General features: G+C 35.9%; 1 protein-coding gene across 1 annotated transcript in view; it reads right to left on the bottom strand.

The window, feature by feature from the left end:
- Window positions 1-624: 624 nt before the first annotated feature.
- Window positions 625-12,615, bottom strand: part of thsd7ab (thrombospondin, type I, domain containing 7Ab) — a 123,133-nt gene continuing 111,142 nt past the window's right edge. Inside the window, exons 28-29 of the mRNA XM_078251752.1 lie at window positions 11,140-11,227; window positions 625-2,715 (exon numbers count right to left, since the gene is read on the bottom strand). Of these exons, the coding sequence (XP_078107878.1) occupies window positions 2,625-2,715; window positions 11,140-11,227 (179 nt within the window). The 3' untranslated portion in view covers window positions 625-2,624. The remainder of the gene's footprint in view (window positions 2,716-11,139; window positions 11,228-12,615) is intronic.

Below are 12,615 nucleotides of genomic sequence, written 5' to 3'. Positions count from 1 at the left end.
AGGCTGTAGTTTACCAGTTTCATTGAACGCACCGGCTGCGTTGTTTCTCCGACGGCAGCTGCAGATTGTTACATCCCGGTGTTGAATCCTCTACAGTAAAACACAGTCAAACTTTACACCGTTTAGCGTTAGCTGTCAGCATTTTAACCGTGTTTAATCCAGCTACTAGCTAGCGGTAGACTAACGTTAGCTGCTGTCGAGTATAATGTTAACTAGCATCACATGCAGCGGGGTTTGTGTTTCCTGTAACGTCTGTTTCAGAGCAGCAGAGAGAAGCGCAGACATATCAGTGGCACCAGATTTTCGTCTGTATGCAAACGTCAATATGGAATGGATTAATCTGCGTTAATCTTTTTAACACGTTATTTTTTCTCAGATTAATTAATCGAAATTAACGCATTATTTTGACAGCCCTATTTAAAATAATTACTATTAGACAATATATATTCCATTTTTTTTTTTACTCTTAAATAACTCTTAATAGTATCAGCCTCAAAAATCCAGTATCCGTCAGGCTATAATTAAGAGACAGACTGACAGATTGTTGCTATCTGAGTATCATGAGATTTGTTGACAATGAACAAAATATGTAAGAAAACACCAGCCTTATCTTTTAATGCCAATTTTAAACATTTTTATTAAGGGGTTCTGCTCTCTTGCGAACATATAACAAAATGGCTCCATAACTTTCTTTGTGTGTTTACAACCGTGTCCTTGTTTATTTTCAATAATTCGTCCCATACATATAAACAACCTGTACAAAACGGCTGAGCCTTTTTAGTCTTTTTCTGATTCTTTTTTCTTTCTGTTTTTTTTTTTTCATAACATACAACTTGCATCATGATTACAACAATCAGCAATATCACACACACACTTTGCAATATTCAAACTAAACATTTTCTGTGCAATACAAAATAAATGTACACATACTGTAATATTTTTTTTCCAAAAAAAATAAAAAAATCCCTGTTATTTACAAATCCCACAACAAAAAAGTAAACATTCTCCACACCAGTTTGCTTTTACGTTGAACTCAGCAGAAGCGTGTTCTCTTATTATTATTATTGTTATTATTAACATGTTGTATAATTTCTTTGTACAGATTGTTTTTTTTAACTATATTTCACCTCATGTAGTGACTGAAAAACGATAGAGCTCCTATGATATGGATTACTACATGAAAAAGTTTTAAAAACTCTAAAGTATGTCTTGCAAACGTGACCTCAAAAGAAATGTTAGTCTTCTTTATGTCTACATTTAGTGTAGCGTATAATGTGCCCCATTCAAGTAATAAAAACTGTATTACAGGACTGTTAGTATTCAGTTATTGTCAGTAAGGCAGAAATGACATTTGCATGACATGGTTTACATTTATTGTTCTTTCTTTTCTTTCTTTCTTTCTATCACTTTAAATGTTTCCCACAATGTAGCAGTGTAGGTAAAAAAAGTTAATAATTTGAATTGATTCTGAATTTTTATGGTTAAAAAGAATTATAAAGCAGGTGATTAATTAAAAGATGTCACCTGTTGATATTGTAGTTAAATCTTTAAATGCATCTGGGCAGAAATAAAAGTGATAACACCAGACGAAATCTACAAACCACAAAAGGTACTTTACTACAACCAAAAAAATCTGTTGTGAGAAATAAAATCTATACATATATTTACTTGAGATTCACATCGGTTTTGTAGAATGTGACACATCTAAGCATCTTTTCCTGTTGCCGTCGTTTTCCTTTGAATGTTTCCGCGTTCCAGTAGCTGTTCCTCTGCTTTATAGTTTAGTCTGTGGGAGAGGCAGTGTTTTATGGCAATAGAAGGTAGAAGTCACATATGCATATCATGCTGCACTAATATAGTGCAATGTAGAGCCTGAAACAAAGAAAGGGTGGAGGCAGGCAGCCAGTAGTTTCCATGAACAACTGATTGCAGACTACTCCTCCATCAGCATCGTACAGATCTGTTTATCCCACAAACACAGGCCTGTGTGCCTCTAAATCAAGCAAAAAAAGAAGAGAAAATATGCCTCACTTTTGTTCAAGACTGTAAAAGAGATTTGAGTCAAAACCCAGTTGAGGATTGAGAAAAAGGAATCCAAACCTCTTTATGGAGATTTTCCTCTCCCTCCTCCTCTTCCCTGCGGTGACTTTTGGCAACATACGAACCGTCAGAGCATCCTAAGCCTCGAGCTACTCAGCATTTTTTAGGGACAAGCGGAAAAGCGCGGGGGAAGAGTTGGAGCTTGTGCTGCCATGCTCAGAGGCAGAATGAGAGCTGGGTCTGTTTTCTGCACCAGACTCTCCTGTATCTGAATCTTTTCTTTAAAGTAATATGGATGTGTAGGGGGCAAAAAAAAGGCATTTCATTGATCATGGTGGAAGTCACGAAGGCTCTTGCCAAAGAAAATACTTAAAAACATTTTTTTTTCAAAAGAAGGGAGTGAATGGAGTTCTACTTGACATGGTTAAACTCCACCAGTGTCTCTGCTAAGAGGATTTTCTGTAATTTCTCCGCTCTGTGACGTGTCCATTCACGCTGCAAACATCCGTATCCCTCACTGTAATGGCGTGATGAAGTGGGTCTCTATGACAGGTGAAGTGCTCGGTGAAGCGTCTCCCGGAGGACTACATGTCCGTGTCCCCGTCGTAGGCGAGAGTCAGAGGTTTTAGTCGGTTGTTTTGTTGCCTCTGTCTCTGAGGTCTCTTTGGCTTTTTGCTGTTTGGAGAGATTAAAGCGAGTCAAAGAGCGGCATTTGAAACAACTGCAGTATAAACTACCACAATTGCAATGTAGTTACAGTAGCTGAACTAGTATAGATAATATAGATCAGTCTAGAAAGTTGTCTGTCATACTCTCACTGTATTTGTAGTTTTTTAATAGTTAACATAGTTAATAGAGATACTGACATTTCCTGACCAGTGTTGAAAAGTTTTTACCTCTCATACAGTGGAGGACTGTATGAGCGCTAAAACTATTCTACACTCCTCAGACAATGTCAGTTTCTCTGTTAACCATGGTAACTATTTAAAAACTCCTCACACAGAGAGTATGGGAGAAAAGGATTTAAACGGATCTATATTAACCATACAACTGGTTGACAGTTTTCAGACAAACAGTTTGTTTTCATGGAAAAGGACACTTATACCTAGATCTAAAAGCATTAAAAAGGTATTAGTAGGTTAATTTACATGCTAGTATGCCTCCAGGGGAAAAAAAGCTAAAAAAGAATTTCTACCTTTGTGTTCTCTGAGCTGTCTGTACTGCCTTAAAATCACTTCTCATCTCAAATTAATAGAGTGTATTTTGTAAGACATTCTCATATATATTATATCCTCTAGACCAGTCACCAACACGGTGCCCGCGGGCACCAGGTAGCCCCCAAGGACCACATGAGTAGCCCTCTGGCCTGTTCTAAAAATGAAAATTGAATATTGCTATTATCTGTTTCCCACCTTGCTAAGTCATTGTTGATAATTATTGTGAGAAATCATTAACGTGATCAGTGTCTTCACATAGATGACTATCATTAATAATCATATATAACTAAAGGCAAACTGAACAAATTTGTTATTTCAGAAGAGTGTATCAAACTGGTAGCCCTTTGTATGACTCAGTACCCATGAAGTAGCTCTCAGTTTCAAAAAGGTTGGTGACTCCTGCTCTAGACCATACTGTAGTAGGGGTGGAACGGTACGTGTATTCGTATTGAACCGAAACGGTACGGGCATCTCGGTTCGGTACATGAATTTACACGGAGAATACACGGCATCAAAATAAATAAAACTTAATTAATGTAATTAATTAATTAATGTAATGCGGAACTACTGTTAGACACGGTTCTTTAGGGACACCTAATCTGTAGAATGTACAATGACGTTTTTCGACGTGAAATACTAAGACTTTGTTATGACCTTTTCTCGACATACTATACTATGACTTTTTTTGACATACTATACTATGACTTTTTTTGACATACTATACTATGACTTTTTTTTACATTTTTATGACATAATATACTATTGATTTTTTTTTAATTTCATGACATGCTATACTGACTTTCTTGACATTTTATGACATACTATACTGACTTTTTTCGAAATACTATATTATATTTTAATGACATACTACACTATATTTTTATGACATACTATGACTTTTTTCGACATACTATACTATGACTTTTTTGTGACTTTTTTCGACATACTATACTGTGACTTTTTTCGACATACTATACTATGACTTTTTTCGACATACTATACTATGACTTTTTTTTTACATTTTTATGACATAATATACTATTGATTTTTTTTTATTTCATGACACGCTATACTGACTATTTCTTGACATTTTATGACATACTATACTGACTTTTTTCGAAATACTATATTATATTTTAATGACATACTACACTATATTTTTATGACATACTATGACTTTTTTCGACATACTATACTATGACTTTTTTGTGACTTTTTTCGACATACTATACTATTACTTTTTTCGACATGGTATACTATGACTTTTTACGACATACTATACTATGACTTTTTTCGACATGCTATACTATGACTTTTTTTTTACATACTATACTATGAATTTTTTATCTTTTTTGACATGCTATACTATGGCTTTTTATGACTTTTTTCAACATACTATACCATAACGTTTTTTTGATATACTATACTATGACTTTTTTTGACATACTATATTATGACGTTTTTTTTTACATTTTTATGACATAATATATTGTTGATTTTTTATTTTTATTTCATGACATGCTAACTGACTATTTTTGACATTTTTTTGACATATTATCGACTTTTGTCTACATGCTATACCATGACTATTTTTGAAATTTTTACAACTATATTGACTTTTTTCGAAATACTATATTATATTTTTATGACATACTACGACTTTTTTCGACATACTATACTAAGACTTTTTTTCGACATACTATGACTTCTTTCGACATGCTATACTATGACTTTTTACAACATACTATACTATGACTTTTTTTTTTTTACATACTATACTATGAATCTTTTGTAATCTTTTTCAACATGCTATACTATGACTTTTTACGACATACTATACTATGACTTTTTTCAACATACTATACCAACTATTTTTGACATTTCTATGACATACTATCAACTTTTTTCAAAATACTATATTTTTATGACATACTATACTATGATATTTCTATGACATGCTATGACTTTTTTCAACATACTATACTATGACTTTTTAGGACATACTATACTATGACTTTTCCTAAATAGCTTGTCCACACCGGAAACACTTTCAGCAACTTGACTATTGCCGTAAGCATTATAAAGTCCACTGAAAGCGCTGCATTTTCTACATAGCCTACGTCATATAGACGTTTATGGGCTTTTCCATTTTGCTTATTTACAATAGAGCCATGAAAGACACATTGCAAACAGACACTACGGACACTATGACAAGCATTGTTAAAGTGACAGCAAGTAATTCACATGTTTTGTTATTTCAGAGTTTGTTTGGAATAGGTTTATTTTTATATTTTACATTTTTCATAGCATGCTATACCTTTTTTTATGGTATACATCAATGAGATACGTTTTGTATGAATGCTATCGCTCCGGCTGTTAGAAGTCTGCTTGCAAAGTCTGAGGTTGGGGATTCAATCCTTGACAAGTTGTAGTTACTTTTGAAGGTCATTGTTGACAGGAAAGGGTGAAAACCTTGGAGAATCACAGCATGACTGTGTTATTCAATAGCTCAGGCTATTAGAGGGTTGCTTGGAGCGTGTGAGGTTGTGGGTTCAAGCCCCATGGAGGGCTAGTGAACTTTAAAGAGTTGAATACGCTAACATTTTTGTGACCAAAATTTGAGTGTGCGACTGAATTTTACATCCAGTCGCACATGTGCGACCAGTTCCCTCCCTTTTTTTTTACACGTTAAACGTGGAAGGGGCGGATCAATGAATCTGGAATCTGTGGCAGGCCAATGAGTGTGAGAAGGATATAATCGAGCGTGCGTAAACGTCTATGGGAAGGAGACAGATATCACAACCTACGTGCGTCTGAACAATGAGCAAGCAAACTATTGACTAGTTCTTCCGAGCTGCGGCTAGTGTGCTAGTGCCAGAGACTACAGTGTCACAGTCGGATGATGATTCAGAGTCAGAGGTTTGTGTGGCCAAAACGGCCCAAACCCACCATTTTCGGGAAGACCGGCTGCGAGAATTCAGCTGGTCAAGGTACTGTAAGGAGACGAAGGTAAAAATGTGACGGCAGAGAGCGGAGACAAAAAAAAGATACACACGATGCTAAAATAACTATTTACCTCATAAAAAACAAATAGTGCTTGTGTGAGTGTTGTGAGCTCCTCTCTCTCTGGCTCTCATTACTCAAGATTTCCCACACTGGGTGTTAGATACTCCCCGTTCCATGGAAGTTTAAACACCTTAGATATGATTATTTCAGTGTAAACAAAAAAAGAGACAGAGAGGAGAGAGGGAGAGCCTGTATGACGCAATAATACAGTACACTGACAAGAATAATACTTTGTTTACATTTCTGAATGTGCATTTGTAAGCACCATTCATTTAAAATGTGACTGTGAACTAAAATAAAACAGCACATTGTAGCTTCTGTATTTATTACAAAAACATTTATCAGTAAAACAGTTAACGTGGGGGAAATGTGAAAAATTGTGTTGCAGGTCGATTTAAGTTCTGCGCCCCTACATTTTCTGTCTGTGCCCCTAAATTTTTTTAGTTAGGGGCTACAGTGCTCCTAGTAAAAAAAGTTAGTCTGGAGCCCTGCGCTCAGAGAATTATTTCAGTGTGAAGGGTGCTTGGTGTGGTAATAAGGTGCCGGCTCATAGTCTATTTGAACCCTTCCCGTAGAGTATTTAAAATATGACATTTTTAGGACATACTATAGTATGCCATAAAAGTCCTGAACATAGTCATAGTATCTCATGACAAATGTCATAAGTCTCTCAAGGTGCTGCAGTCTGTGGTTGAATGCAGATGTTTTCACTCATTAGGGCCTGGAGGATGAAGAAGCTGGAGAGAGCTACGGACAAGGCCAGTGGGCCATTACCCCGATGTTAGTCTGCGTGGCAGATGGTCTGCATCTGTTACTAGCATGATGCTAGGATGTGCCATGCTCAGCAAACTTACTCCGTCTTGACGGCAGGGTGTCTGTGTTGCTCAGTGTGTTATGTGTTTGATTTCATATTTCAAGACAATGTTCAGTTGTTTGTTTAATTGTATAATTTGATAATAAATTCCTTGTTCATGAATGTACTCTATTTTTCTTGATTCTTTTTCCCTGGTTTAGTTTTGATTGTTATTCCCCAAATCCCCTAGACTTCTTGAAAACATGACATGGAATAAAAAAGTTATAGTATATAGTAATATGTTTAAAAAAAATCAGTATAGTATGAAAAGGTATAGTATAGCATGTCGAAAAAAGTCATAGTATAGCATGTCGAAAAAAGTCATAGTGTAGTATGTCGAAAAAAGGTCATAACAAAGTCTTAGTATTTCACGTCGAAAAAAGTCATTGTATGTCATAAAAGTCACAAAAAAGTCATAATAAAGCGTGTCGAAAAAAGTCATAGTATTGTATGTCGAAAAGTCATTAAAGTCATAGTATAGTACATTGAAAAAAGTCAAAGTGTCTGACCAACATTCCAAAATGCCAAAATACTCTTGCTTAATAGCTGAACTTATAGTTTCAGAAACGTATAGAAACTTATAGTTTCAGCTATGAGTATTCCTATGACGATAAGTCTAAAGTGTAGTTCTAAGTAAATTGTTCACACAGCTGTTCAAAGCTGAATACAGAGAAATAACACCAATATGTTAAATGTGTACAAAGGATAATGAGCTCTTAATTTTGCAGGAAATGAAATGGGAAGGATATGAAGGGACTGTGTTGCCCTACTTCCTCTTTTAGCCACAAGAGGGCAGAGTGACATCATGAGAGAGAGAGAGAGAGAGAGAGAGAGAGAGAGAGAGAGAGAGAGAGAGAGAGAGAGAGAGAGAGAGAGAGAGAGAGAGAGAGAGAGAGAGAGAGAGAGAGAGAGAGAGAGAGAGAGAGAGAGAGAGAGAGAGAGAGAGAGACTTCAGTGCCTGTAGATTTAAATTTGATTTGTGCTACAGAAACAAGTCCCTGCAGGAATATCCATCTACTTTATCTTCATTCATGTCTATGAATCTGCTGTTTGTAGATTTAGGAGATGCAATTTCTACTACAGCTTTAACAAATCTATATCACTTTTTTTTTACCAATGGGAAGTTGTTTAACATAACTACACAAACACATTGGCATACCCAAGAGGATATAACAGGATGTATGTTTGGCACAACACTGTGTCATTACATCCTTGTATAAATAAACAATGTGATGTTCATCCTAACTTATACTTACTAGTTACTTTTTACATATAAAACATATTTGATATGCGTATATATTATGCAGTAATATAGTACTAATCTACCCAGTAGTATACAAAGTATCTAAAAATGTGCTTCACATTGAGCACTACAACATTAAAATGCTGTTAAATGTATTTGCTAGTAATAAAAGCAGAATCATATAATATTTTATAATATTATAACACTTTGAAAGAAGCCATTCAGCATGAGTAGTTTTACTTGATGTCCTTAAACTATCTAAATACTTTAAGTATATTTTGAATGAAAGACTTTTGCATATCTTGCAATAGTATTTCTACTTTTACTAAAGTAAATGATCTGAGTATATTTCTTCCACCACTGGTGTTACCAAGATATATTATGCTAATAATATAATATGCTAATAGCTTCTGTTTACACCTTCTGATTAAAGGGACCCAATACTGATTGTTTTGCCAACAAGACAAATATAAGTTATAAGATGTTTCATAAGGTTTAAGCAGGGAACTATAACAGATGTTTTCAGACCACATTCATATGTAGATATAAATATGTGAAAAATGGGTTATTTTTCAGTTGGACTTTTCATCTAAACACACTGAGAGTTACTTTTATCTAAATGTATCTGATTTGTAGGTTAAACTAAACTTTACCTAAATTATATGTAACTAATTAAATAAAGAAATAAGTGAAGAAACAAACTACCTGGTGCTCCTTTTATATAGCTTCTATTGTGTATTGTGTTTTAATGTGTCCTGTCTGGATGTGAGATGTGCTTTAACGTACCCGTTTTAATAGCAGTCTTTATAAATTGAACAGTTTATAAACTTTAAGTAACCAGCTGTATATACAGTACAGCAACATTTGCTTACTTTTTAAGGCATATTAATGTGATAACATAAAATGTATCCATAATAACACTGTATAATGAATACTTTTACTATTGATATGTAAAGTTACTTAAAGCTATAGTGTGTAGTTTCTGTCGCCCCCATGAGGAATTCTAAGTAATGACAACAACACTGTTGGCGCGTCCACATGATACAAGCTTTCCGTGATCGCGCGCGCCCCCCACCCCTCCTCGATGCAGTTGCTAGTAGCCAAGGAGGACACGGAGGATTAGGCAAAAGTCGCCGGACGACACAATCTTCTGAACATAGTCATACTGAGAAATACAGAGAGAGTTGTGTGGCGTTTTGTAGCAACTCATTTGGCAATGGCTTGAATGTAACGGCTGTTCATTAATATCAAAAAGTTACACACTAAAGCTTCAGTACAAACTGAATGCCTGTAATGCAGTATTTTGCATTGCGTTTGCATTTCACATTTTGGGAAATACGCTTACTTGCTGAGTTACATGAGAATACTGATATCACTATCATGTTTATATGCTAAATACGTATGAAGCTACAGCCAGGAGACGATTAGCTTAGCATAAAGACTAGAAGCAGGAAGGTTTTGCACTGTACAGATTATTTTTTTACTTTGGACAGGCACAGGCTAGCTTTTTCCTCCTGCTTTTAGTCTTGATACTAGGCTAAGCTCCTGGCAACAACTGCATATTTAATGTACAGACATAAGACTATACACTTCCTCCACCACTGTCAGGTTAAGTACTCAAAAAGTATTGTTGCACACCTGCAAATATACTAAAGAGAGTAATTGTTATTCATACTTAGTTTGCAGTGATGATAATTTGGCTGTGTGACCTGCATGGGCTTACTTCTACAACAGCGATTTGTGTACATGTGTGGGTTGTTTTAAGCATGGATCAAAGAGTTCAACACATTAATCAGATATGGGACCCCCATACAATTGCCAACATTTTTAAATATCAAACTATTCAGATATTTAATGTTCATTCTTTCCTTATTATTACCTATTTTTCTACACACACAATCAATCACGTAAACATGCGTGCCATATTTAACCGATTTCCCCCAAAACACGTGGTCAGTACGCTAATTTCAATTACAGTAATTGCATGATGTTATGATTATTATGTTTCATTAAATATTATGTTTTGTAATTTGATTGGTCTGTCTTTCCCTGTTGCTATCATTGCTGTATCTGTAAAGTCACTACTGTTTTGTTTTTGCACCAATAATATAATGAAAAAAATCAGATATGGGTCACTTTTAAAAGCAGGAATAAACAGAAGGTAAATAATCAGCAGGTTAACACCACCTATTTGTTCTACAAAATCTACACAGACTACAATATTCCTGGATGGTTAGTCCTCACCTGCGCCAGCACCTTCACTCAGCTAGTCAGGCAGGATGTGTGACACTTTAGAGAGAGGTCTCAGGGAAAGGTCAAGGACTGCAGGTACTTATTCTGGAGGGTGTGTTTGGGGGGGGGGGGGACGGGTAAGCCCTCCACATCCTCATTAGCTGCTGCTGCTTTGAGCCAGCTCTTGGCAATCGGGACAGGTGTAAATCATCTCATGTGCATTTTGGCCCATCCAGACCACCGTCCCATTGGCGTCAGACTCTTGGGCCTTAAGAGAGCGATGCACCTTGGCACAGTAGCTGCTGCTCTCACACAAGAGGATGGCATGAAGGAAGCAAAAAGGAAATAAAACAAAAACAAAAACGGTGATGTGAGGGTGGCTGGACGACAGGGAGAAGGGGCTTTAACTCAAAGCGGGTGAGGAAAATGGGTTTGGTTTCATGAATGAGGATAATGATAAATAGGGCAAATTAAACTTGTCAACTCACCAAGCTAGGTATATCATAGACACTATGAATATGAGGAGCACAAAGGCTCCGGCTGCTACACCATACACCCACATCTTCAGCTTCCCATCTGTGGAGGAGGAGGCCCGTCAGTTTGTCTGTTTACATCTGGTTTACACACTGGTTACAGCCATTAAAAGCTGCAACAATTAGTTCTGTGTGAAAGCTTCAGAAAACACATTGTTGGTTCTTTTTTCCGGTAACATGTTATAATAATAATAATACAGCCTGCAATTTACAGTGTAATTCTATTGTATGAATCAGGTACCAATAAAATACGTACTGGTTCCTGCTGGTGTTTAAATGTAGGTACAGTGGAGTAACTGGGCATTTTAGAGAAAAAGAAAATGTTTTTATTTGTGTAAATACTAGGTACCAGTGGTGGTGTGTAACAAAGTACATTTACTCATGCACTGCACTTAAGTACAATGTTGAGGTACTTGTACAGTACTTCGCTTGAGTATAATACAAGTACAATTTAATTTCCCCAGTACTGTGTCCCTTAAGTACCCAGTATTTACAAGAATTAGAGTATAATTTGTTTCTCCTTTTCTCTAAAATGCTCAGTTGTTACCGCAACTGTCGTGTTTTCTTCCATTACCAACAGTATTTTATTGTTACCTGATTCATACAATGAAATTACACTATATAAGTCTTACCTTTTTATTCATCTTTCTCAAAAGGCAAAACATGTTTTAGATCTTACTGTAATGGAGTATAATAGCAAGAAGTGTGGTGCAGAAACTAGCAAACATTTGGAAGATAAATGATACAGGGGTTACTGAATGTGATGGTGTGTGAATGTAGAAGTGCTTGCTTCTGACAGACATTAACTCAATCTGTTCTGCACTCTTGCATCCTACATGTTTCTGTCGCTGTCATGAACCATCAGTCACAACACTTTGTGCAGATGCAGTTCTCAAATGTTAATGTACCAGCAGTTCAGAGTAGGAAACAAGGTTCAAACATGCATCAGAGCAGACTGGAACAGCATGAAAGCATGTCTGATGCATCTTTTGTTTGTAATGTGTCAGTTTTATTTCATGCCAGTACAAATGTGTTAAACCTGATGTTAACCAGACCCTGTCGACACTAAGTTTGCCGAACACAAACTTCAAGTAAAGTACATTCTGCTGTTGCCATGTGAAAACCTTTCAGCTTTATGCCTTAACTTCAATTCAAGGATTACATGGTGCTCTGCAGGGTGAGAACATTCGGCAAACGCTGGGCTCTCTAAAACCTTTTCCCTTCAGATAAACTTAAAAAGTGGGAGCTTTGGAATTATTGGAATTGATTATTTACTAAAGTTTATCTTGGCAGGATGACTATTTGTGTGCAAGTAATTGCACATTTGTAGTCAATATAGGACATATTTACAGTCATCATTGCTGTATATGTTTTAATTCTACTTTTTGTTGTTGTTGTAAAAGATTAATTATACTGTCAAAGTAACGTTTC

This window comes from Sander vitreus, chromosome 6, assembly GCF_031162955.1.
Source record: "Sander vitreus isolate 19-12246 chromosome 6, sanVit1, whole genome shotgun sequence".
Taxonomy (NCBI): domain Eukaryota; kingdom Metazoa; phylum Chordata; class Actinopteri; order Perciformes; family Percidae; genus Sander; species Sander vitreus.
The sequence above is the reverse complement of the archived record's forward strand: the minus strand, read 5'-3'. Positions and strand labels throughout refer to the sequence as shown.